Below are 27,768 nucleotides of genomic sequence, written 5' to 3' on the forward strand. Positions count from 1 at the left end.
GCATTGAGCCGTACAGTATAGAAGTGTCCCATACCCTCCTCTGCTGCTAAATTAGCCCATTAGATTTCTCTGTAGCCTTTTCAGTGATTACCCATTTATCTCACATATCCTCTCTGCTGGCAGGCACTGGGGATGCTGCTGTGGCACAAGCACGATGTGGAGCGTTCCCTCGCTGACCTGGCGAATTTTACTCCTTTCCCTGAAGAATGGAGTGTGGAAGACAAGGTTCTCTTTGAGCAGGCATTCAGCTTCCATGGAAAATGCTTCCAGCGCATCCAGCAAATGGTGAGTGGCAGTGGCTTCCATGGGGGACCACTTATTTCTGTTTCTAATCATGTGAGCATTTTATCTTAGCCTGCTTCTCTTTAGCTAGTTTGCTCTTTAAATTGATTTGGCTGTCTATCCCAAGACCTTTCTGTATTTATGCTACAAATGAGTTAGGGGTAAACAAACCTTATTTTTTTTTCCAATAGTTTCAATTTGCTATTTCTTTGTTCCCTGCCCCCCAGCTCCCTGATAAGCTGATCCCCAGTCTGGTGAAGTATTACTACTCTTGGAAGAAGACTCGCAGCAGAACCAGTGTTATGGACAGGCAGGCTCGGCGGCTGCAAACCAAAAGGGAGGAAGGGTAAGAAGGAACTAAGGGGGCCAATAGGTTTAGCAGCATAGGGATCACAAAATATACAGTATTGGATTAAACAAGGCAGACTGACACAAGCACAAGACCAAGCTCTGTATCTTTAGTTAAGGGGACTCTGGACCCATTGCTAATGTGCTCACTTATTCCCTTAGCATGGACGACACAGAGGAGCCGAACAAGATGTGTGAAAACGAAACAGATGTTACAGAGACAAAGAGAGAGGTGAGTCTTATTTTTTTTAATCCTTATAAATGTTTCCAGACTTTACCATCTTTCCTTTATTGTATTGTATTGTAATGGATTCTTCTATGAACCCCCTGCATTCTGTATCTTGCAGGGCACCCATCTCTTAACATTCTCTTTAGTCTTGGCTTTTCTGTTTCTTTATAGGCCCCCGACACCCAGAAATCTGTCTCAGGAGTATTGGGCGGGAAAACCGGACCAGTCAGAAAGGAACCATTAGTCTCTCAGTACAGACACCACCCCCTGCGTTCCCGCCGAAGGCCCCCCAAAGGCATACACCTCAACAAAAGTGACGTTTCAGCTGTGTGTGCCAGCTCAGAAATGCCAGCAATTGCCTTGTGCCAGCTGGAGACACAACTTATCTCACTGAAACGCCAGGTCAGAAGAGAGGATAGGTGATGCTTTGTATAGGGAGAAGTGGGAAACTGACTGGGAATGAACACATTTCATTTATCATATCTGACTGGAAGGGCTGAGTGACAGCAGGAGTTGGTGCTTCCCTTATAACAAGCCCATCCAGTATTCCTTAGGCCTTTACAGCTGAGAAGAGCATGTCTATAAAGTCTTTGGGCTCATTTATAAACACTGGCAAAATTTGCCCCGGGCAGTAACCAATCAGTGATTAGCTTTTTTTTTTTTTAGCCACCTGCAGGTTGAACAATGAAAGTACACATTTGATTGGTTGCAATGGGTAACTGCCCTGGTGCAAATTTCAGCAGTGTTTATAAATGAGCCCCATGATGGGTATCAGCTTGATACATTTATTTTCCTTCTCTGTTTCAGGTTCAAAATATCAAACAGATGAATAGTAGCTTAAAGGAGAGCCTCGAGGGAGGAATCAGTGAGATGAGACCCCCAGAGGTAAGAGGCTAAACCTTATGTATGAATTCCTTATCCATCATGTGATCTCTGCAAGCCCCATCTCTGCCAACCTCCTCTCTGACTCTGAGCTGAATACCTTGTGTTGTAGTTGAACATTAAGCTGAATGCCCGTTGGACTACAGACGAACAACTCCTGGCTGTGCAAGGTGTGTATTTAAAGGGTAACACGAATCCCAGACATTCAGATTTACCTTTGTAGACACATAACATCAATTCCATATGGTCACATGATTACATAAAGTGTCCATTATACCTTAAGGCAGCCATTGGTACCCAGCCTGCTTGCCTATTGGCATGAACTGTGCAGACGAATGTGTAACTGTTTGAAATATCCCTGCCATTATAAGTGAGATACATACACAACCATGGTTGCATATATTTGTGACTTTGTATTGAGCTAAGGGGGCACAAAAAACTTTGAGCTGTGACTGGGGGGCCTGAACCCCAAATGTGTAAAAACTCCTGCACCAGAGAGACACTGATGGGATCCTTGGTGGCCACTGGCTAATAGTGGATATCACAATAGACTGGAACCCGGGGGCAAGCTTGGACCATAATAATATTTTGGTGGACCCCAACTGACCTGCAGTCCTCTTGATGGACAGTCCTGTAGTATGGGAAGTGTAATGGTACTCTGATAATGGGTTCTAGGGAGGATGTTGATGAGATGACTTAGTTGTAATAGCTGAGGCGCTACATGTAGTACATCTCTCTCATCAGTTGTTTCGCTCTCTTCTAGCGGTGAGAAAATACGGAAAGGATTTCCAGGCCATCTCGGAGGTTCTTGGCAATAAAACACCATCTCAGGTGAAGACTTTCTTCATTAGTTACCGTAGGCGCTTTAATTTGGAAGAGGTGCTCCAGGAGTGGGAGGCTGAACAGGAGCACAGCCCTTCCCCGGCATCCACTGACATTAGCAATAAGACTTCAGGTTCATCTCAGACTCCAAGTGAGGAGGATGATGAGGTGAGGAGTACGGTGTTCCAGTTGTCTCTTCTTCAGAACTCTTTCTTAAAGGATGTCTTCTACTTCTCTTCATTCTCCATGGCCTTGTGGAATAGTACATAATATCAGTTTAGAAGATTTTTTTTTTTTTTTTTTTTTTTTAAATATGTTGCATAGATTTTGCTCATTCCCTGTAGTTATAGTGAATAAGCCTGAACTTGGTTTCCAGGGTGTATGAATTGAAGTTACATTGTTTGTAATTTGACATGTCTTCCACAGGTGCAGATAACCTCCGTATCATCTTCCTCCCAGCCTGCACCTCCTGCTGCTGCACTCTCGCTCCCCCCACCGCTTCTGCGCCCGGCTATTCCTTCTGCTCCCACGCTGCACCGTCAGCCCCCTCCACTCCAGCCCGGACGCCTCCTGCAGCCCCGTCCTCCTCCACTTGTACGTCCTGCCCCTCGGCAGAGCCCCCGTGCTCCTCCGGCCTTGGTGGGAAGTCATGCTGAGTCGACTTTCTCTTGAGGAACTGATTCAGTTATCTCCTATGGATATTTTTTGAGGGTTGGGGTATTTATGGGAGGACAACACTGAAAATATTTAATAACTGGACTTCTGCATAGCATTGCATCTGCCAGAATGTGCATGGGTTAAGTGAACACATGGCAGCCACGGGTGTGCGTGCAAAATGCTTTTATCAGTGTTACTTTATAGGTAAGTCTGTACTGGAGGAAGAGAATTCATACCTTTATGTTGCCCTACGCACTTCATTCCTCACTGTGCAGTCGTTTTTTAAATGAATAAACTGTAAAGGCATTCAGTGGGGAAAGGAAAGTAACAGTGTGCCCTCTGCTGTTGGTCTGTGGTAGTTACAAAATGTATTGGCTGCCTTGGCAATGCACAGTAGATGGCAGCCATTGACTATGGCTACACTAATGGGACTTGGCGAGTGTGAGTAGGGGAGCTGATGCACGCACATGTACTATATAGTTTACAAATGGGGAATCTCTCTTGAGAACTTTTCTTTCTTTCTTGTGGCACAGAGTACTGTTTAAAGCTAACAGAGTCCAATGTCTGTTTATTTCACAGGACAGCACTGATAAGAGAATTTCTTAGTCTGCCACTATGGCAGGAAATGACTGTGAATCCAAACCTTTCTTTAACTTATGCCCTTACATCTAGGAAATGCTACAGGCCTTTTAAGAATAAACGTCATGAAAACTGAGCAGGGTGCAGGAGTCAGAAAGATGATATCGCTGACCAATGATTTGTAGCATTAACAAGGCTTTCCAAATGGCAGACCTGTCTGTGTGTAGTAGTGATGCTTATCCTTTTGCCCCTGTGGCTGTTGGACTACAATTCATAGCAGGGAAAAGTAGTTCAACATCTCCTGGCGACTGCAGGTTGGTCATCAGTGTCAGTTTTATCATATAATTGCATATTGTGTTACTGTGTGGTTTCCTCCGCATACCTCCTGCGCAGCAACTCTCTTCATGGACGGCCGTACTATACCAATGGACTTGCTCACTGGAGCTTTATGGCAAAATGGGTCATTTCAGATTCATGTGACTAACCAAGAGCAATACTGGGCAGGAAGTTTGCAAATCAAAGTATTTTATCCAAAGGACAGACTGCAGCCCAACTGTTCCTTCAATATCAAGAGATCCTTCCCTGGGAGCGGCGTGATTAGGCAACAGGTTAAACCGTATGTACAAAATCCACTAGATTGGCCAGATAGAATATCTGCAGTAATAGGGCCTCAACTGGGCTCCTTTCTTCGTTCAGCCTACATCTGTTACAACAGCACCCTCCAATGGTAGATCTCCATATGTGTATGTACTGATGATACTGTGGATAGGAATACGCCTGCCCCTCATTAAGCTATGGGACCAAGGAACTTCTAACACTATTGGATTCCATTCTGTAGATGGTGCTATACCCTTATTACAATGCTCGCTCTGTCGGGGTAAGAGCTGGTGATGGAAGTGTTTGTTCATGTTTGTTGCATACATTAGACTGTCAGTAAGTGACTGTGCTGTGTGGCGTGGGACACTGTCCGGTGATGTAGTAGTGACTTTTTAACTATCAATAATTAATAAAATGAGTTTTTTTCCCAAATCTTAGGTGTTTACTGATTCTTTTTCTCAGGGGTCCCAGATTAAGTGTAGGAAACAGCTTTGCAATGAAGACTTTGCTATATTTAAGCAGGGCATTGTATCTTGCCCACAGGGGTCCCCTGAGTAAGTTCAGACATAACAGAAAGGTTCTGAACTGCACGTTCTTCAAGTTACAGAGGGGAGACTTGGGGCAAGATGACAGGGAAAGGCAGGAAAGGGCCCTGCAGGCCTGGGGTAGAAGGTAAGTTATAAGGGTCACAGTGGGGTGTCAAACAAATTGGATCTCTCCCCAGCAACTTAGCATGTTCTTTTTTTTTAAAAAAATATTGGTTCATAAATGGGTTACTGGTGCTGCTTGTTAATGACTTCAGGGAGTACAAATGGCGATTAATCCCATCTCCAGCTCAGGTATCAGCCATTGCTGGTCTGGTGTTGTTGCTGCACGGAAAGCAAAGGCTGCTCCATTGGTTACTGGATTGTTAGGTTTCCCTTATACCAGGGGTCTCAAACTCGCGGCCCTCGGTACAGTATTTTGTGGCCCGCACCAACGCCTTCTCAAAAGCAATGAATGGATCGCGATTTTTATTGCGATTCAATGGATAATGCAAGGCACGGCGGGCGGGAGCTGCTGATTGCGGAAATGACGTTATGCCATCATAACAGTTATTATGGGAAGACGTTCTGTGTGCACAATTAGCTCCTTAGCAGCTAATTGTGCACACAGAACGTCTTCCCATAATAACTGTTATGATGGCATAACGTCATTTCCGCAATCAGCAGCTCCCGCCCGCCGTGCCTTGCATTATCCCTTGAAAGCCAATTTTTTTGTGAAATCCCTTATGCGGCCCAGCCTCATCCTGACTTTGCCTCCTGCGGCCCCCAGGTAAATTGAGTTTGAGCCCCCTGCCTTATACAGTGGCTTGCAAAAGTATTCGGCCCCCTTGAACTTTTCCACATTTTGTCACATCAATTTTATTGGAATTCCACGTGAAAGACCAATACAAAGTGGTGTACACGTGAGAAGTGGAAGGAAAATCATACATGATTGCAAACATTTTTTACAAATAAATAACTGCAAAGTGGGGTGTGCGTAATTATTCAGCCCCCTGAGTCAATACTTTGTAGAACCACCTTTTGCTGCAATTCCAGCTGCCAGTCTTTTAGGGTATGTCTCTACCAGCTTTGCACATCTAGAGACTGAAATCCTTGCCCATTCTTCTTTGCAAAACAGCTCCAGCTCAGTCACATTAGATGGACAGCGTTTGTGAACAGCAGTTTTCAGATCTTGCCACAGATTCTCCATTGGATTTAGATCTGGACTGTGACTGGGCCATTCTAACACATGGATATGTTTTGTTTTAAACCATTCCATTGTTGCCCTGGCTTTATGTTTAGGGTTGTTGTCCTGCTGGAAGGTGAACCTCCGTCCCAGTCTCAAGTCTTTTGCAGACTCCAAGAGGTTTTCTTCCAAGATTGCCCTGTATTTGGCTCCATCCATCTTCCCATCAACTCTGAGCAGCTTCCCTGTCCCTGCTGAAGAGAAGCCCCCCCAGAGCATGATGCTGCCACCACCATATGTGACAGTGGGGATGGTGTGTTCAGAGTGATGTGCAGTGTTAGTTTTCCGCCACACATAGCGTTTTGCATTTTGGCTAAAAAGTTCCATTTTGGTCTCATCTGACCAGAGCACCTTCTTCCACATGTTTGCTGTGTCCCCCACATGGCTTGTGGCAAACTGCAAATGGGACTTCTTATGGTTTTCTGTTAACAATGGCTTTCTTCTTGCCACTCTTCCATAAAGGCCAACTTTGTGCAGTGCACGACAAATAGTTGTCCTATGGACAGATTCCCCCACCTGAGCTGTAGATCTCTGCAGCTCGTCCAGAGTCACCATGGGCCTCTTGGCTGCATTTCTGATCAGCGCTCTCCTTGTTCGGCCTGTGAGTTTAGGTGGACGGCCTTGTCTTGGTAGGTTTACAGTTGTGCCATACTCCTTCCATTTCTGAATGATCGCTTGAACACTGCTCCGTGGGATGTTCAAGGCTTTGGAAATCTTTTTGTAGCCTAAGCCTGCTTTAAATTTCTCAATAACTTTATCCCTGACCTGTCTGGTGTGTTCTTTGGACTTCATGGTGTTGTTGCTCCCAATATTCTCTTAGACAACCTCTGAGGCCGTCACAGAGCAGCTGTATTTGTACTGACATTAGGTTACACACAGGTGCACTCTATTTAGTCATTAGCACTCATCAGGCAATGTCTATGGGCAACTGACTGCACTCAGACCAAAGGGGGCTGAATAATTACGCACACCCCACTTTGCAGTTATTTATTTGTAAAAAATGTTTGGAATCATGTATGATTTTCGTTCCACTTCTCACATGTACACCACTTTGTATTGGTCTTTCACGTGGAATTCCAATAAAATTGATTCATGTTTGTGGCTGTAATGTGACAAAATGTGGAAAAGTTCAAAGGGGCCGAATACTTTTGCAAGCCACTGTAGGTAGAACTGATAGCCACTCCAACTTTACTAAACTGAGGTGACTGCTGCATATATTGCATGTACAAGCCCAGCGCCCCACGATAAGGGAAAGATTAGCAGAATCATGTGCCAAGTTCCTGAGGAATCCTGCAAAAAGTCCTGTTTGGGCAAATCCCGAATGGAATGTTGGAGTTGGTGCCTCCCTAATAAATAGGTCCTCACATCGGTGCATCTCTATAAAGTGCAGGCTATATCCAGAACTGTGACACCTGGTGTACAATACAGAAACCTGAACCCATTCTATGGTTCTGGGACATTTTTTTTTTTTTTTTTTCATGAAATCCCACAGCAAGGAGATTCCAATTTATTATTATGCAACACATCCTGTTCATGCCAAGCAGAGAAGCCCTCTGTATAATGAGCTGCTCTTTCTCTCAATGGCTGCAGCTTAGGGTAGGAAGGGGGTTGTTTACTCAGAGCTCACTATCTTCTTTTGAACACTTAAGCTGGTTTATTAAAGGAGGTGGGAGGGGGGAAGAGTTCAGTTTGGAGGAAAAAAAAAAAACAACTTTTTCCATTAGAACTAAAAACCACAAATTTGTCACACGGCTCCTGTGTCAAGCGCTGATCCCAGAAGTGCAAGTTCAGACCTCACCTCGCTGCCTAAGGGGTTCTGGATAAAGAAGGATATGGATCAAAGCAGCAATTTGCATCAGAACCAGGAAGAGATGAAGATTTACAATCTAATTTTTTTTTCCCTCAGATCATAAATGTTACAATCCTATTAACTCACATTTGTCTGACAGAGGAAATATATAGCCATCCCATTAAAGGGGATCTAAACCCCCAAAAATAAATTTGCTATAAACTTATTCAGGGTGGTGCTATGGGCACTATAGTAATTATATTCATTTTCTGTTTCAAGTGGTTTGTGCGATATTTGAAGTTTTACACTGCTAGGCAGGCTGTCAGTTCAGCTGAAGGCTCAGTGTGCCACCATAACTAACTAGGCATTTTCTAGGCACTTCCTGGTTTCAGTTAACCCTGTTTTCACCGAGCTAAAAGCCTGCTATTAGCAAATATCTATCAGTCTGGTTTCCTCTGTTACCACAGACAGCCCCTGCTTCAATTCTGAAGTAATCTGATTGGTCTCCTACTGCAGAATCTCCCATGTGCAACAGGAGCCAATCGGAAGCAAGTATATGGCCACTGGATGTGCATTCTCTGTGGCGGCAGCACAATCAGCAGCTGCTGACATTTTTTTGGTTACAGCTGGCTGAGGCTGCCTGTTGGTATACAGGGAACTAGATCATATATCTTTACAAAAGTAAAAAATGCATATATATTATTAAGAACCCCTTAACTTAATGGGAAGACTGTACATCTGTAGAATGCAATGCAAATATGGGGGCTATTTAGCAGCAGCATTGAGTCGCTGGAGGGCCGACACATCGATACACAGCTGATCTTCTAATATCTGCATCCAGTAACCCAACTGAAGGGCAGTGTGGGGAGGTGACCAGCCTTTCCTATAACAGATAAAACAAGTGTTCTTCCACCAAAATTGGGCCCACTATGTCCCACAGCTGGAAGTGCAGTCGTGGGAAGATGTTTGTACTCAGATCCCTGAACTGAACATGTCTGGGGGGGGGGGCAGAACTTGTATTCCTTATGGGCAGCGGCACACGGGGAGATTAGTCGGCCCGCAACAAATCTTCATTACAGCAGATTTATTGCGGGCAACTAATCTCCCCGTGTGCCGCTGGCCTTACAGACATATTGGTATAGGCAATGTTCACTTTCTGGCGGTCCCTCCTTAAAGGGAAACTACTCCCCCAAACAAGTCTCTCTAAAAAATATATTGCATAAACAAGCTCATATGTAAACCCTGCTTCATCTAAATAAACCATTTTTATAAAAATATAGGTTTTTTTTTAGTAGTATGTGCTATTGGGTACTCCTAAACAGAAAATTTCCATTTTAAGAATTAAGGGCCGCCTCCTGGGATCATAGGACTCGCAGTGCACACAAACAAGCCAAGGCACACATACATGCTAGGCCCCATCAGCCAATGAATGGACAGAGTTCTGCCTTTTACTCCCACACTACTTCCGGTTACAGATAAAGCTGCATTATTTCTGGTCATGTGATCTCTGAGGGAGCACACAGCCTGTCACTAAATGGTGGATCAAGAGAAAGGGTGTAAAAGGGCAATATTTACTGATATATATATATTTCAGTTTGGTGAGATTCTTTAATAGATCACTTAATATGATTTAAACTATTGTTTGGTTTAGTATTTATTCTGGGGGTATAGTTTTCCTTTAAAGTAGATGTAAAGGTACAAATCTCTGGGAGGTGCCCCCTAGTTATTCTAGTCACTTCCCTGCTACCTTTTCTTGAAATAAACGGCACCAGGCCAGGGTACTGCTTGCTGAGCCCCGTGTATTGCATGAGTTAGTGGCAGTGATTAGTAGTAGTGGCTAGTAGTGGCTAGCACCCTAATCATTCCTCCCTCACCCAGCTCCTTTCAAGTCAGTGCATACATAGAGCGTAATGTAAATGTGCCAATCAAATTTGAGAGGGTTACCAACGCCACAGCGCCCTTCCACATGTCTTTCCAGAAAATCTTTTTTCCACACCCACCATGGAAAGCAGTGAAACTTCCCAATGGAACAAGGTGAGGGAGAGACTGCATTACACTGTGAGCCTAAGCAGGGTGGGGAACTGCTCTTACAGAGCACACACACATTCTATCATGGTTGGCTTTTAGTCTGTGGTTATGTCTGAATAAACTCACGACAGAAAGGGGATTATATTTTCCCTTTAAAATAAGAAATAAAGATGTGAAGGGAAGCAGCTACCCCGCTTAGGGCGGAACATTCACACCAAATCTCTCACTTTAGCCCCCCCCCTTTACTGTTTTTGCCTACCAAGGGAGCCCAGCCCCATTTTGGGAACCACCGAGTTCGACAGTAGCAACCAAGTATTCACATTGTGTATAATCCCATTGTCACTATGTACATCTGGTGTCCCTGTAACAGACAGAAATAATGTCACAACACTGTGCTGGGCTTGGGGACACTGCCACCCAACATTCAGAACACAGCACAGTGACACAAGCATTTATGAATCAAGGCTTCCCCTTATGTAGACCATTAACCCTTCAGCCCCTGTCCCTGCACAAAGCCTCAGTGGCTGCTGCAGCTATCAGAAAACAATTTTAAATCTTTTTCAAAATTGACAAAAAAAAAAAAAAAACAATTTTGAAAATGCCCAGGGGATCACTTCCTGCATATTTCATTTATGTAAAGGCTTTTCATCCCCATTAAATGCCTAATGTGCTGAGATATTAATGAACACTTCTAGTCCCGCGAGGAGCAATCATGGTGGAAGTAACACTAATGCTTTTACATAGCTCCCCCCTATATACTCTAACTGGGCGTAGCATTGCTCAGCTCTGGCGCACCAATGATCTGCACACGCAGGGAGAACAGGCAGCGGCTATGGTTGTCAAGCAGCCACTAAATATAAGTTTAAAGGGAATGATTACCATGGGGGGACGTAGGCCAGAATAGCGGCTGCAAGATGCTGTAGACAGTGACTAGATATTTGACCTGTATGTACCCGACATGCCAGGAACCTGTTGCCTTTCTGACTGGCAGTGCAAACCATACATCGCACATGAATGCAAACACATGAACTAACTTGTAGCAGATCTGAACCTTCTAAACCTCACAGATCCCCCACAGAAAGGTGAGACCACTTCTGCCTTTTATACAGATGGCATCCCCTCTGATAAGGGAAAATTGGCCCAGAAATTCACTGAGGTTGCGGGTCATGGCAGTTTTAAAAGTCAATAGGCAGCACCTTTCATTGTACAGGTTACTGCCCATAAATGATCAATATAATAGCATGTAACCCTTGTTGTTATTATTGTAGTTAGAGCGCACCGGCTGTTGCCACTTGCTTGTTAATGTACTGGGGGACCCCTGTTTGTTAAATTATGACTGGAATTTGCTGATGCTATATAAGTCAATTAGATTTTTTTTTTTATTATGGCGACAGGAGAAAACTGGATGAGAAGAGTAAAATAAATAGAAGTAAAAGTGGTCCAGACATATAACTCCTATATGAATAAATGGATTGGTTCACTTTTATAAAGAAGAACATTTAAACAAAATGCATATATAGCATTATAGTCTCTAGACCAGGAGTTCCTAATCTTTTTATTTTTTTTAAACCGTGAATCACACTCAGATGTAAAAAGTGCTGCTGAGCCACACAAGCATGAACAAAGTTCCTGGGGGCTGGCAAATAAACACTGTGCTTGGCTATTTGGGAGACTGCCAGCCGGCAGAAGGCTCTGCTTGGAGTAACTTGTGTGCCCATAGCATTGGCCTCCAACCCAGGAATAACAAAACGGAACCTGCTTTGAGGTCACTGCAACATCTAACTGGGCGGTGAGCAACATGTTGCTTGTAAGCTTCTGGTTGGGGGTCACTGCCTTAAGGTGGTAATACATGGGCTGATAAAAGCTTGTCCTTCCAGTCAAAGTTGGCAGTTTAGTGGCCCAAATATGGGGCATCCAATGGGCCTGCCCGCTGACATCGGGCCGATAGTAGGCCAAATACTGACTGGACAGGTTTAAAAATTCCATCAGGGCAAGGACTGCATTGGTTTGTTAATGTGGCCCTTGTCCTGAAGGTTTGCATTTACAATCAGATCAAGATGGGCATTTTGGGGAAAGAACTGCTTATTTGGTGACAGATCTATAAATTAGACTCTTCTGTATTACAGAATCTGAGTATCACACAGGTACTTTGGTACAAAAAAACATAAAACTGCAACCCACCCGAAAAATAGAAACCACTATTATTTATATGAAGCTTTTCTTGATTTTTTTTTTTTTCCAAACAGCGATTGAATCATTCACACGAAGGGGAAAAAAAACAGAAACAAAAAATATACAAACTAAAGTCTATAATGCCAGCAAGTGATCAGCATCTGGGGTGTCTGTGACTACTGTACCCCTCCGCTGCAGGCAGGGCTCGAGACACATATATACAACAGTTACAGTCCCCTTCCTGCAGCTGAGGGGTTCATATCTCCCTATATCTTGTGCGCTAAGCATACATACCATGGCACACTCAACCCTATTTGCAGGAAAACTGCTCCCACTGCCATCGATGCCCTTGGATTTTACCTTGATATAGAGAAATGAAAAACAGTTCTATAAAAGTGGCAGGAAAAAAGGAGAAGAGTCTTTAATCTTGGAACAAGCCAGCAGGATCCGAGTTGGAGAAGGAAACCTTTCTGGATAGAAACACTGGAGAGAAGCCAAGGTGCAGGCATGCTGTTATGAATAAAAGGCTGTAGATATCTGTGGCATTGGTCTGCGTGCCACTCACAAAGTCCACATTAAACTCTGGGCACGGCAAGAAGTTAAAATCTCAGTATTAGAAATTTAAAAGGTGAATTAAAAAGAAAAGGGTATTTATCTAGTGCGAGTGTGAACCTGGGTATTATCACACATGTACCAAGCACTCATTGGAAGAGCTGACTATGCCCTGCAGATGCATCTGAAACGCTCAATTTCCATGGGAATAAATAAAATAAAAGGAAACCTGCATTTTCATTTATTTATAAAACATCAGTTGCCCATAAGGTTTCCTCCATACAAATCCAGTCACCTACACACACTCCCTCCCATGTCGCCTGCGTATCTCTGTACCGATGTATTATGGGCACCCTGAGCTATTATTTCAGTGTCTAAGACATGCCTTTAAAGTTCTGTAATATGTAAAGTGAAACTGGTCTGGACTGAAAAAGGGTTCATGAAATCCTTGCCCTCAAGCCTTGAAATTTCTCTCTCTCAGCCTGTGATTTCTAATCTGTACCAGAGATAACAGCAGCACACAGCTGACATTTTAATGGGGGGGCAAACGCCTTAGCTTTGTTTCTCACCCCCTGCCAACTTCTCTGTTTAGAATATAATTTGAGTCCCGCCCCCAATCTCTGAAGAAAATGGAAAGAAAAAAAAAATAATTATAAATCTATTCCAAATAAAATATGCTCAAATTCTATGGTGAAAGGAGCAGTTAATCCACCCCCCCCCGCAATTCTCCTTTCTTCCTCACACTGCATTGGCCACTTCCAGAACGTGGCGGCAGGGAGTAATTTCCTACAATCTCGTGCCACAAGAGAGCAGGGGTGTGAGGAGTGGCTGGGCCTTTTTGCAGTCCTGTGTTTCTCTCCCTCACAGAGAAAGAGCCATGTTAAAGTTTCAGCTCATTGGCTATTTTGGAAGCAATGTTCTTAAATGCGATGGAGGTGCCAGAGATGCGCTTGAAGCGTACACCGTTGAGAGAGAGACGCGGAAGCTTGCACACCTCCATTTCCCACTGCACGTAGTTGTCGTGACCAGGAGTCCCGTGGACGCAGAGCAGCATATATTTTTCCTGTGATTCATGTTGGCAGTTGTTTGCATCCAGGACTTTGCGGATCTCGCTCATCATCTCATTGGGCTCCATTGAGCTGGTGGTTTTCATGCTCCAGGTGAAGCGCAGAGAGCGAGGCTTGGAGTCCCGATGGTCTTCTTTATCCTTCTCCTTGTCTAGCACTGTGAGGTGAGGCCTGAGAAAATAAGGTGTATAAGCAAAGTCTAAAGTCTGCACAATCATGTTCTGAATAAATAGGCTGCACCTCACACAGACATTTGTTTCATTATTCAGGTAGTGAGCTTCTGAAACACTGACTTCTATCCAAACAAGTTCAACATTAGGCACTACCAATACACATTTATTACAAGCACAGGTTGGGTGCAAGGTGCAAAGTACCCGGCACACAGGCACAGGGGTGCCCAGGAACTAACACTGGCCTGGAGGTGCCACTTGCCCAGTGAAATTATATTTTAAGTGTGGTCCACCCTCAAATTAACCTTTAGTAACTTACACAGAATTGAGATATTCTTAGCAACTTTTCAGCTGGTCTTCATTTTTTTGGGGGAGCAGGGTTTAATTAAACCGCCCTAGGCACAGGGCCGGGGCTGCCTGTAGTATAAATACGGCCCTGCAGATAGCTGCTAGAATTGCAAAAATTCCAAATTTGCTGAACAAAAAGCGAAATAATTCAAAAACCACAAATAGTACAAAACTAAGATCAAATGCAAATTGTTCTAGCATATTATTCTCTACATGATACTAAAAGGTAATTTAAAGGTGAACAACCCCTTTAAGACTAGTTTAATTCAGTAGTTCTGTAACACTCAGCACTTCCCTTAGCTTTTAGTAGCCCCAAATGCAAGGTTTGGAGATTAAACTTGATGCTTAACATTCAATGCCCCTGACAATAGGCAAAGGGATAATAATGCCATATACCAAAAATAGCCTTGGTCTTGCTTGGGATTTCAGACAAAAGGCTTTATATTATTTGCAGTACCATTAACTTAAGGCTTCTAAAAAAAAAACATTTCAAAGACCTGTTTTGCCTCCTATACCGAGGCCTATACAGCTCAGTTAGGAGATCAAGTAAAAGTGACTGTTAATTGTTATAGAGAAAAAAGGAAACATTAAAATATAAGAATAATTTGCTTAAATGGCATTCCAGCATCTTGGGCATGGTCAGACTGGCCATCTGGGAGAAATCCCAGTCTGCTTTGTTGGCCCAGGCTCATCTATCTACATAGCCTTGCTAGCACTAGTGGTGGGTTGGGGAGTGGCTGCTGGAGACTGGGGCTCAAAGTCATATTCTCCAGTGGGACACAAGTCCCCCAGTCCCATCTCTAAGATTTCTGTATAATGGGATTTTCTACAACAAACCCCATACCTGGATTTAAAATTTGTTATCTGTTATCTTACCCTTTCCAAAGTAAGACTTTCAGGGTATTAGTGCTCTATTATGTCTTTACTGTTGTGAAGAGACTGTAAGGTAAAACAGCGCTGTCACTGCCTCTCTAAGGCTAATGCCCCCCAAGTTGGATAAACGCAAGCCAAGGATCTGCCCTAAACAACTTCTGAAGTGCCTGACCCGGAGCTATTGTATCAGCCAGCTACCATCACATGGAGTGGATTTCGGCACCAAAATGCATACTCAAGCATTTCCTTGGCAAAATCCACTCTGTGTGCCTGCACCCGGGCCCATGCAGGAGCCTGTGTTGGTGCCGACTGAGTGTTCCTGTATTATACAGCACAGGGCCCTTTTATTCTGTAGCTGTATCTGCCTGCAAACATTAGAAATGGATTAGACAAATTATTGTTATAGTGCCAAATTAGACTGGGAACCTAAAGGAGGTCTGCCCAAAAGAAGAGAGAGAAAACGAGAAAGAGCCCAAAGGAAGTGAAATGGGGGACAGAAAATGGGGATGGGAGCCATGAGCAAGACAAGAAACAGGAATGGGTACACAATGGCAATGGCATGTACATAACACAATAAAGGTTACAGTGGGTTAAAGGACGTATAGACAAATGGTCATGGAGAGAATTGGGGTTTAGTGGGCATATGAAAAGGGAAAGTGGGAAGGGCTCTCTCACCTTGTACTCTCCACTCGGTCTTTCCCTTCTGGTTCATTTGGATTCCTCAAAAGAGAGAGGTAGACATTTTCAGTGTGTGAACTCTAAATTGTACAAATCACCTATATACCTGGGGGAGGGGGGGGGGGCAACTATCAGATTCTGCACCCTCCCCCTTCTGCCATCGGACTTAACACCGACTCTGCTCTTCTACCGTGAGAAAAGTCCCATTTCCAGTTGCTTGGGAGAAACAATGGTGCCTACTTACTGACACTGGGCAAATCTGCACATTAAATCCATTGCAACCTACAAGCAATTTGCTTTAGTTAGCCTTCTGCTAGAACAGTGGAGATAAATGTAACCAGTGTTAGTAAATGAGCCTTAAAGGCTTACATGTACAATGATATGTGACCATGGTTGTAAATGCTATATCAATGGCAAACAAATGCAAAGAAAAATGGTGACAGTCCAAGTATTAGTAATAGTAATCACAACACAACTAGAAGATAGAAACCGTAACACTTTTATCAAGCAACTTTAAATACTATAAAGTGCCAAATTCCACTTTATGTGCCTGCACCCAGACTGATGCAGTACCTCCAGGCGCAAGGAGGCAGGGAAATGCGTATGCCAGCATAGGGGCTGATTCTCGGCCTGCGCTTATCCACTGGCCAAGAATCAGCCCTGTGTGGCATTAGCCCAATTAGTATGGAGACCCCCATGGCTACACAGTATCTTATATTTATATAAATGGTACATTTCAGCTTCTTGTTGAAAAAGGACTATGGAGTGGATAAGGAAGCTTATGGCTGCTAAGCCAAGGCTAAAACCTTAAGCTAAAGTTGGAATACAAGCTCCTGGTTGTGAGACATACAGACTGCTTCTCAGATCTTTGATATATTTTGTGCTTGAATGACACTTTAAATTTCAGTCTCTGAAAAAGACTGGAACTTATACTTACATGATATAAAGGAGAGTGAAAGTCCCTAATCATTACATACCCAGCAGAAAAGTCACTGCCACCCAGTACTAATGGTACTAGTAATGCCTTTTAAAAAGCTGCATCACAAACCACTTGTATATATTTGTGCAGTTGTAATCCCAACTCTCCATCCCACTCGCTTGTTCCCCAACACACACTTGATTCCACTGCCAAAGTTGCATATGTGTATGAAAGCCCTAATGCCTCTCTATCTATGTAAGTTTGCAGTCTGCTCCCAGTAAAGGCTTTGGCCATACAGAGTTCCAGGGGAGGCCTAACATGGACAGGGTCACGCTGGCAAGCTTTCCTAAACCTTGCACACGTGAGGAAGGCAAGTAACAGAGAACAGGAAGTTAGGAAAATAAAAATGGTGACAGCGGAGAATTGTGTTTTTGATTCATAATAACCCCAGAACAAATGATCATAGCATAAATATATGCCAATTTTACCTCCCAAAACACAACAGTCCTGGGTGTTGTAGGAAATGAATTGTTTCTGTGGGGGAGGTTAAGCCTGCCATTATTTGATACATTGGTACTCTATGATATGGATATGTCCATGTCAATTTCACCCTCATTTGTTTTAAATCAGGACCAACTGGCCCCTCGTTACTTCACTGATCTGACATGATCTCAAGTACAACTGTGAGTGTTTGCTGACTGCCTAAAGCCAGTGGTGTCTGATGTTCCCCTCACCTTACAAGCACCGGGTAGTGGCCTTGCATACAATGGAATTACAACAGGAGTTCATGGATACGGCAAAAATTGATGGTAATAACCCACAAGTCAAATTACCTGAAATCTGTTTCCCCCCCATTTGCCTAAAAACGGATCTTCGAGCGCTCTGGCAGTAAAATTTTGAGGTTGCTTAAAATGCACCAGAAAGATCCCCATTGCCATTACTCTTAGTCATCACGGGGGATGGGAAATATGTTTTCATGGTGGCCCAAACGCAATGCCTGCGCAACCAGCAGTGAAGGGGTGTACATCCTGGGAAATTTGTATCAGTAGGCAAAGAAGCAGACACTACAAACGAGGTCAGAATTCACATGGCGAAACATACTAACACAAAAGGCAAGGGCTAGTGATTAATACAGGTAGTTCTAATGGCTATATATCCAGAACAGCAATTGCTCAGCTATATTGGCATATTCTAGTGAAATTACTGGCACATGCTGTAGTATTAGCTTTAAATGTGATGTGTGCCATTATCCTTAGGCCAGTGCCATACAAGGTAGATTGTCAGCCTGTGGATAAGAGCAAGCTGAGACTCTGCCCCTACACTTTAAAAAGCAGATTGTTGTGCCTGTACCCGGATTGGCCCAAACGGCAAATTCCTCTCTGTGTTGCTGCACATGGGCCAATGGGCTCTGGGTTCAGGCACATCAATAAGCTTTTTGCAATGTAGGGGTGAATTTTCAGCCTGTATATATCTGCAGGCTGAGAATCCGCCCCATGTGGCATTGGCCACAAAATAATATATATTACAGTCCCATTTTACAAAAAAAAAAAAAAAAAAGTTTTTAAATAGGCACGTGGAGCCACAAATGACATTTAACCTTATTACCAGTTAAGAACTTAAACTTTACATTCTAACTAGTATCTGTTATGCAAAGTTGGTCCTACTGCTTTACTGGAAGTTCAATGGCTGCCTCTCCACTGTCGCCAAAGAGCTTATTTATATGAACACTGTATATATATGACCCTTTAGTGTATATGACATAGCAGTGTTAGACTATTCAAACAACAGCAACATTGGATACTTTGAATGCTTTAAGAAATGGCAAGTTGAGCTCCTCCCACCCTTTTTTTTTTTTACATTCCCCCGTAGGTCCCAGGTTAGCGGTTGGTATATGCTGCAGTAGCGGACATAGCCCCGATTGTTTCTCCGATGCTGTAAGGCAGCGGCCGTGAATAAGCAGTTGACTCTTCAATTCGCACAAGTCCAGATGCCATTTCAGAGAGACGAGTATGATAATGAAGGGGTATACAAAGACCTGGGAGGGTGTGTGTAAAATAAAAATACAAGACCCACTCTGTACTTTCCCATAAAGCTGGCAGAGAGCGCCAAGCACCACAAAGTGATACAATCTTTGGAACACTGCAGCACATTACAACAAATAACGGGTTGGAATTTTATCAAGCTTATTATCTGGGCATTTACTCTGACACTGCCCTGAACAGTTTAATCTGAATGCAGGCTTAGTGCGGGGAGAGAACTGATGTGCAGTAACACTGTAATCACTAAAAAGCAGCGTTACTTCATTTTATAGACTGATGTACTTGTAAGCAGTATAACCTTGCATTAAGACTCCTGGATTTAACACACCTGTAAAATCTGAAATCAATAGCAGACTGCGTGAGCTCTTATACACTGCTCAGATGCACAAAGGGACAGGATACACCTTTGCTAAACGGAAGTACAAAATAGATTGCTTTGTTTTGTTTTTCCTGAATCCCCATTTCTTTTCCCTGTATACAGGATCATTTGTTCAAATGTCACGGTGCTCTGTATAAACAAACTCCTCCATTTCCTAAAAAGCAGCTTGTGTTAAACAGCTCATTATACTGAAGGCTTATCTGCAGACTATTCGGTAACTTATTTTCTTACTGGAATTCATTTAATTAACGACTGTGCATTTTATTTTCTAACTGGAAGAAAATAAAAGGTTTTGTTTAGTGCAAGAAAAAACAAAAATTGTATATACTTTTTATGTATTATTTTTTTTTTTAATAGGCAAAAAAAGATTGTCCAGCACAACATCCTATTCACTGAGCTCACGGGGATATAGTGGCCCCTTTAAACTAATTTATGGCACATCCATAGCTCAATGTTGTTACTGCCTGAAGGGACTTTAATGGCTCGATTCATTATTAAATAGGCGACACCATAAGTATTGCTTCCTTGTAGCTCTTGCATGCTCAAATGTGCTTTTTCTGGCTCTAAAACTGGCATCTCAGCCAATGGAGAAAACGCATTGTGGGACAAAGCCAAAATCCTTCCTGCTGCTCCCATTGCTGCTACTCAGCGGCAGATAGCAAACAGCCACGTGTGCCACGTAGTGGAAAAAAGTTTAGTTTTAGTTAAAGGGATTTTGTCATGATTTTATGAACTTTTTATTTCTAAATTACACTATTTACATAAAAAATCATTGACTCTAACATTTTATTCTTGAACCAACTAATGTATTTTTTTAGTTGTAATATTGGTGTGTAGGGGCCATCTCAGTGCATTGTGCCTGAGTCTGAGCTTTCAGAAGGAGCCAGCGCTACACATTAACTTTCAGGTAACCTATTGTTTCTCCTACTCCCATGTAACTGGAGGAGTCCCAAGCCGGACTTGGATTTCTTACTATTGAGTGCTATTCTGATACCTACTGGGATCTGCTATCTTGCTCCCTTCCCATTGTTCTGCTGATTGGCTGCTGGGAGGGGGGTGATATCACTCCAACTTGCAGCTCAGCAGTAAAGTGTGACTGAAGTTTATCAGAGCACAAGTCACATGGCTGTGGCACCCTGGGAAATGAAGAATATGGCTAGACCCATGTAAAATTTTAAAATTAAATATAAATAAAATCTGTTTGTTTTTTTTGAAAAACAGATTTCAATGCAAGGATTCTGCTGGAGAAGCTCTATTAACTGATGTGTTTTGAAACATGTTTTCCCATGACAGTATTCCTTTCCATTTCAGCTAAATAAACCCAATTCATTGATATGTTGAGCAAAGGTGTAAATGTTGTTCCCCTTGAGAATATGTAATTATGTTGAAAGTCCTCATCCAATTAAAGGAAAACTAACAACAAAAGATAAAAGTGCTTTAAAGTAATTAAAATATGATGCTCTGTTGCTCTACTCATGTAAAACTGGTTTGTTTGCTTCAGAAACATTACTTTAGTTTATATAAACAAGCTGCTGTGTAGCCACAGGGGCAGCCATTTAGTCTGGGGAAAAAAGGCACAGGTTACATAGTAGATAACAGAAAAAATTCCAGAGCAGGGCAACAGTATATTGTATTCTAATTACTTTTTCGGTGTTCACAACATAATAGAAATTAAATCTGGTTGTCATTATTACATGGAATGCAAGTGGCTTTTGGTGTTTAATGTGAACTATATTTGTATTGCTGAACATTAGAAATGGAAGAAACAGAGCTCTTTATAATAACTGGGCTATGTGTGCATCAGTATCAAGGCTGCACTGATAATTACACATCAGAGTACTTTATGCTTAAGGACGTTGCATTGAAGGAAGAACAAAATAACTGCAGTGTGCAAAGAGAAATATGAAAAAGAACTACAAAATCTTCAGCAATCACAGCACAAAAGAGTGGAAAGGTACAGAAAACTGAAAAACAAACTGCTATGCCCAAGAAGAGACTGTCAGAGACACGAGGCAGAGTGTTATACAGCATAATGCACAAAGTGCATGTTGTAGATTTTGTGAATAAACCATTATCTGCCACAGTTCTCTGCACTGAGCCACAAACACACACATTAACCCAGAGAAAAGCATGGAAATTATGTGGCAGGAGCTGTTAGTAACTGGGAGAAACAAAAGGGTGAGAGAGAGATAGAGAGAGATGGGAAGGAGGGCGTATATGTTTTAAGAATAGTTGGGAAATCAATGCCTACCTTCTTGGAAATCTGAAAGACAGATTTCTAAACAGAGGGATGGGAGGAAAACAGAAAAAAAAACAGGTAAGTAGGGGGAATAGAAAATAATAAAATATGTCTTAAAATGACATACATGCCCTGTATTTAACCCCCTTCACTGCTGGACAGAGTTCAAATCCCCACATTAACATTTGCTAATGACTGGTGGAAAGTACAGGAGCAAACAACATAAATAAGCACTGGCTTTGCATATTAATAACATAAAACTGACCCAATGTAAATAAACACACAAAAATTACAGAACAAAAAATAAATACTAACTTTAAAACATTTAAGTAACATGATACATAATCCCCAACCTGTTGCAATCCTTTTTTTATTGTAAATAAGATTTCACACACTTACCTGCGCACAAATTTGGATGTGAATTTGCTAAATATGCTCCCAGTAGCCCCCCTCCGCCCCTGGCTGTTCCCAGAAGGAGAAGCAGGTGAGACGCTTCCAAATCCCAGGTTCTGTTGGTCCCGAGCTTGGCGGACCTGGCCAGCATGAAATGTGCTGCGGCTGGAAACACCACGAGGGAAGTTGGTCCGCTCTGTTGCGGCACTACTTATGTTGTGAGCTGAGGGGGATGCTACAGGCACTCTCTGGGGGGCTGTGCTGTGGAGGACATAAAAAAAAAATAACAAATCACAATACGTCCCACACATATATTCTATAAAACATAAACATATGCCTCCCAAAGTATAAATGAACTAAATTTCACAGCAGTACTATATGTATATACATAGATATATTGCACTCCATAAAGCAGCCTTTAGAAAAATAGATCAAATCTACTGAAATATTCAGCAGCCCCTTAAAGGAGTAATGGCACCCTGGGCAATTTGTCTTCTGTCCAAGATCGCCTATAGTACAGGTGACAAAATGCATGAATAGCATTGTGATTCTTTGATCCTTGTGTCGCTCCAAAATGCATATTGCTGGATTTTCAAGAGATAAGTGACTGAGTGATCAGCTTGATTTAGCCCAACATGTAGGTGGCCGAAGTGGCAGACTTCACTGTGTATGGCCAGCTTTAACTGTATTTTAGCTTCTATACAAACTGACTGGAAGCTATAAGTAGCATCTGGAGTGCTTATAAACTGGCAATTAATGGTGTAATGGTGGCTTTGAAGCAAAGAGTAATACTGACAGTTCAGTAACTGACTGGGTTTCATTATAATGTATAGGGAAGTTATATTATAAATTGTTCCACAGACTTTCTACCAAAAGAAAAAAAAAAACACGTAGTACAAGTTGCTTGTGTCCCATGAGCCTTTACAGGTAATCTGGTCTAATCTGGATAGTTAAAAGTGTTTCATTTCAAAATCCTTGAGTTGAGGAGACAGGTATTTTTTGTTTGAACAGTCCTGGGTACAGGTAAAGAGAACTATAAAAAGAAAAAGCACTGCACTCATAGGTGTGTGTATTATATTATACACACAAAGACACCATGGTACTTTGCAAAGGTACTTTGGCTATACACAAATTCTTCTGAAGAAATTATACACTGAGGTACAACACTAAATGCAGTGAAACTTAAAACATATTTTTTCTTATGTGACATTGTTTTATTAGCAGATATGCTCCAGGATGTTTATTCTAACCACATGATTTTTTGTGAACAAATATTGCAACAGATTCTCAGTTGTACTGAAATCACCACTTTGATTGGGCTATTGTAGACATTCACGTTGTTACCCTGGCCTTCTGTTTGGGATAGTTATTCTGTTGAGAGATGAATTTTCCCTCAAGCCTCATTTTTCTTTAACAGACTGAAACATGTTCTCTTATAGTAATTACCTGTATTTTGCACCAATTACCTGTACTGTGCACCAACCATTCTTCTGTCTATTTTAACAGGACGCTCAGTCCCTGCTGATGAAAAGCCGTCTCGCAGCAGTAAGGTACGCCTACTTGAGGTGCACAAATGTCATCTGACTAACCTAACAACGTGGAGCAAATCTGCCTGGGAGAATGGCCCAAACTCACTCCCAGTGTGCAAAGCCAGTACATACGCAAAGGCGGCTATACAAAATATTACTGTGGGAGGAGTGAATACTAATGCAAATTGCATATTTGATTAATTGTGATTTAGTGTATGACTTTACATTAAAATATATATATATTTTTTTTAAAAAGTAAAAGTGCTTTGAGGAGCGATACGGAGTTACCTTCCCAGAATGTCTTCTGTAGGGCTTTAAAATATCACATATGATGTGTATGATTTAAAGGGTCTGAATTCTTTTGAAAGTGTGTTTGGTGTATCTATATACAATATGTTTTGTTACTTAATTGCTTTAGTTCTTTAATTTAACAAAAACACCTACAGAGAACCCTTTTTACAGCACCCACCTTACTTACTGAGAGGTATATTTTCTTGAAAATGTGCAAAAACTATACAGGTTCAATCAATGTTACCCTTCTTATAACAACACTTTATTCATAATACAGGCATGACATTATTTTTAGTTTTTTAGATTTTTTATTTCATTAACCTGAAAGCATATCCCTGTATAAGGAAGTACAGGTATCAGACCCCTTATCCGGAAACCCATTATCCAGAAAGCTCCGAATTACGGAAAGCTCATCTCCCATAGACTCAATTTTAATCAAATAATTCAGAATTTTAAAACTGGTTTCCTTTTTCTCTGTAGTAATAAAACAATACTTTGTAATTGATCCCAAAACAATCCTATTGGGGTTAATTAATATTTTATTGATTTTTTAGCAGACTTAAGGTATGGAGATCCAAATTACGGTAAGACCCCTTATCTGGAATACCCTTGGTCCCGAGCATTCTGGATAACGGGTCCTATACCTGTATTACAATTTAAACCAATATGACTGTTTTGCAGTTAACACTGATTATGGTAGTTTAGTTAATTTTAACTGCAAGGTACTTTTTAATTATTACAGATTAAAAACCAAGTGGTGACAATACCATTTTTGTAAGATAGGAGGCCAATAAACTGATCACAGTATATCTCAGGAGAACTGTATATATCATTCTAGAAAAAAAGCATTTTGATTCAAAAGCTGTAGATTTCTTGTTTGGAAGGGGAATGACTTGCTTAAACATTAACCTAGCAAAATATGTGTTATCTTCTGCTTTCCTAGACTTCATGTCAAATTTAAATCTGAACAACCCCCTGCACCTCACTGCACATCATTTGACCTCTAACTGTACGTGTGAGCCAATTGCCAAAGACAAGTGGCTCTCTTGCCTATGATTTAAATGTCCAATGATGGCGAAGGATCCCCAGAGTGGTTTATTTAAAAACACCACCCAAATCTGCCCCCCGTAGTAACCCACAGCAACCAATTAGAGATGAAATTTAATTAGAGAAGAAATTCACTCACTAAAATTAAAAGGGCCCTTTTGACTATTACGGTACTTGAGATATATAGATTTACAAAACCATATTTTTTCTATATACTGAACTTTGAAATGCTTGGTACAGTGAGTAAGTAGAATGAAGAGTTCTATATGCTCACACCTACAATAATGTTAAAAAAATAGTTTGGTGAACCCTAACATATACTTGAAAATGAAGGGCATGTCAATAGAAAAGTAACATTTTACCTAATAAAAAAAATAATTATCATGAGCAACTTTGCAATATAAATTCATTAGAAATTTTCAGTGGTTTGTCTGTCCCTTTCTGTTCTCTGCCCTGGTGGCTCTGACTTTGGAACAGTAAGACAAGACAGCTGATTAAAAGGCATACCTTTGCTGGAGGAGACTGACTTTTGCAACATTGTTTAAATTGTCATAACCAGAAGTTAAGCAAATGTAATTGTAATAGCTGTTACATTTACAAATAACTGTTAAACCACTGAAATTTGTAATAAATGTATATGGGAAAGTTGTTTAGAATTATGTTTTTGTAAATTTATTGGCAAACATTTTTTTTGGGGGGGGGGGGGAGAAGGGGGTTGTCATGCCCTTTGAAAGGAAATACATATTTGTACATTATTATATCAGTTAATAATATGATGATGTGTAATAAATATAAATCTAAATTTACATCGGTCATACAGAATATATTACTTGCCACTAAATTCTCCAGTCACTGCCTGCAAAAGTTAAGTTATAATCTATGTTCTTCATCTATGCTCTTTTGTCCCTTTTAGACTTGCCTTGGCCTTTGAACTTCACAGTTTCCATCCAGGGAAGGAGCGGGTTTGGAAGGGTGCACAGAAGTGGACATGGATTTCTGGTGCTGTCGGATCCGAGCAGAGGTGGCTGGGGCAGAAGCGGTGGAGGCACGGGACCCAGGTGTAGAGAAGCTGAGAGTGATATTCAAATGGAGAAACAAAACAGAAAATGGAGACACAGACTAGGAAAGAATGAGGAAGGGAGACACTGAGATTTCTGTAATGAAAAGGCTTTCAACACAAAATGAACTTCTTCCACTGGGGGATACACAAGACTAGGTATTATGGACATATATTTTCTAGAGATCACAAGGTGAGAATGCACTGATGATACAACATGGGCTAATAATATTCCATGACACTTGTGGGATGATACAATCTTGGCGTGTTCATGGTAGCAAATATAAATGTGTTTCATTGTGATTGAAGGCTTATAAATGATAAAAGTAGCGAATTGCATAGAAGCGTTTTGCAGAAGGTATGTTCCATTGTGAGCCTAACACAGCTATCAGTAGCTTAGACTAAAGATCTGACACCTTTGTTATACCAGACTACTAGAAGAAGAAAGACATGGAATAATATAAAGTATTAAGGTAAGACAAATTTCTTACCTATCCTTTCCATTCTGTACAGATCCAGGCACAAGTGAGGCTCTGTCCAGCATTGGCGAGTTGCGACTGCGATTAGTGCCAGTAGAAAGTACACTGTTCTGCAAAGTGGCAAAAAAAAAAACAGCAATTAAACAGACTATTTGAATGTAGAGGGGAAGAGCATCTGATATTTAAAACTCACACAATGCTCTCTATGCACAAAAACAACATTCTCACCACTTTGAGGAAAAAAACAGTATGAACACAACTGCATGGACTGCAGTCATAGGACACTAGAGGTTTGATAGATATTCTAGCAAAATAATTTGCAAGGGTATTTATATAATGAAAGTCAGCCATATTTGCACACAATTTACATATTCACATATCTGCAGATATACTTTGAATTCCTGTACATTAACATTTTTAAACATCAAAGCTAAAATCAAGGTACAGAAATCAGTACCCTATGTAGCCCTACTGTCTTAGAAATACTACTTCTTAGAATAACCTATTTAAGAGCAGTATCACAGAGATCCACAGGATTTGCAAGGTAAAACAATTGTTTTTTGTATATGTGCATACTAGGTACAGTTTTAAGAAGATGAGTCTAGCCAGGACAAAACAGAAACTACTCCAACATTTTTAATTATCTAAAAGTTTCAAGTAGTCCTGTGGAACCACTGCTATTATGTAAGGAGGAAAGTGACTGGCAATCAGAAGTTATTTATTTATGTATTTAAGGACAAGAAAAAGGGAAATTCAAAGGGTGCCAATGTGTTAGACACATCCCAGTAAATATCATCACTTACCTTAGATTGCCCTGGGTGTATTCCTGCTGCACACTGCTGCCAATGCCCCACTGATTTTCATCCGAATACCGCACTTGCACAGTACAGTAAAGACCAGGCTTAAACTTTGAAGTCACAAATTTTACTCTACTGCACATGTACGCTATCTGGAAAGCACAGAGGAGCATTGCACAAGATGGTGGAAGTTAAGGATAACGTTCATTGGGGATGTCTAACACATTGGCACCCCAAGTGAATTTCCCTTTCCTTTGCCATCAAAGGGTGAAGAAACAATTCATCAGGGGGTACTTAACCATTAATATCAATTGTCAGAAGGTGGTTGCTTTACATAATCCACTACATACTGTATTTCTGGTCATGTTATGACTAAGCAAGGCACAAAGCTAGCACACCTTAAATACAAACCAGCACTGGCAAATAATAAATATCCTATTGTGCTCTGCAGAAAATATCTGAAAATTTGTGTATATGGACCCAGTCCATGATCAACTCATCAGCTGCATGCCAGAGCCTTGTTTAACCAACACTACTCTAAAATTAATATCACCTTAGGCATAAAATAAATACATTAATCTGACCCCTTGCTATCTGTTTAGTTTTCTATTAATTTCAATGACTTCACTGATAAACATTTTGATTAGTTCACTGTAAAAAAAAAAAAAAATACTACATAATAAAGAGAATGTAAAGATAACTATAGAACTGTTTAATTAAGCATATACCCTAAAGTTAGCGGCCATTAACCTGGAG

General features: G+C 41.4%; 2 protein-coding genes across 13 annotated transcripts in view; one reads left to right on the forward strand and one right to left on the reverse strand.

The window, feature by feature from the left end:
• Positions 1-4,828, forward strand: part of rcor2 (REST corepressor 2) — a 41,639-nt gene extending 36,811 nt beyond the window's left edge. For 5 of the 6 annotated variants that reach the window (XM_012953532.2, XM_012953530.2, XM_012953531.3 and 2 more), the window contains 8 exons: positions 124-285; positions 510-628; positions 793-862; positions 1,031-1,261; positions 1,667-1,744; positions 1,854-1,911; positions 2,505-2,731; positions 2,990-4,828. In XM_012953532.2, the coding sequence (XP_012808986.1) occupies positions 124-285; positions 510-628; positions 793-862; positions 1,031-1,261; positions 1,667-1,744; positions 1,854-1,911; positions 2,505-2,731; positions 2,990-3,235 (1,191 nt within the window). In that variant the 3' untranslated portion in view covers positions 3,236-4,828. The remainder of the gene's footprint in view (positions 1-123; positions 286-509; positions 629-792; positions 863-1,030; positions 1,262-1,666; positions 1,745-1,853; positions 1,912-2,504; positions 2,732-2,989) is intronic. The other variant, NM_001097354.1, reaches the window with a different exon arrangement.
• Positions 4,829-12,174: 7,346 nt separating this feature from the next.
• Positions 12,175-27,768, reverse strand: part of mark2 (microtubule affinity regulating kinase 2) — an 87,123-nt gene continuing 71,529 nt past the window's right edge. For 2 of the 7 annotated variants that reach the window (XM_012953538.3, XM_012953537.3), the window contains exons 14-19: positions 26,228-26,325; positions 25,599-25,748; positions 21,819-22,073; positions 21,432-21,458; positions 15,841-15,885; positions 12,175-13,945 (exon numbers count right to left, since the gene is read on the reverse strand). In XM_012953538.3, coding sequence (XP_012808992.1) covers positions 13,588-13,945; positions 15,841-15,885; positions 21,432-21,458; positions 21,819-22,073; positions 25,599-25,748; positions 26,228-26,325 — 933 coding nt within the window. In that variant the 3' untranslated portion in view covers positions 12,175-13,587. The remainder of the gene's footprint in view (positions 13,946-15,840; positions 15,886-21,431; positions 21,459-21,818; positions 22,074-25,598; positions 25,749-26,227; positions 26,326-27,768) is intronic. The other 5 variants (XM_031900123.1, NM_001030369.1, XM_031900124.1 and 2 more) reach the window with 5 other exon arrangements.

The sequence above is a fragment of the Xenopus tropicalis genome, chromosome 4 (assembly GCF_000004195.4).
Source record: "Xenopus tropicalis strain Nigerian chromosome 4, UCB_Xtro_10.0, whole genome shotgun sequence".
Taxonomy (NCBI): Eukaryota; Metazoa; Chordata; class Amphibia; order Anura; family Pipidae; genus Xenopus; species Xenopus tropicalis.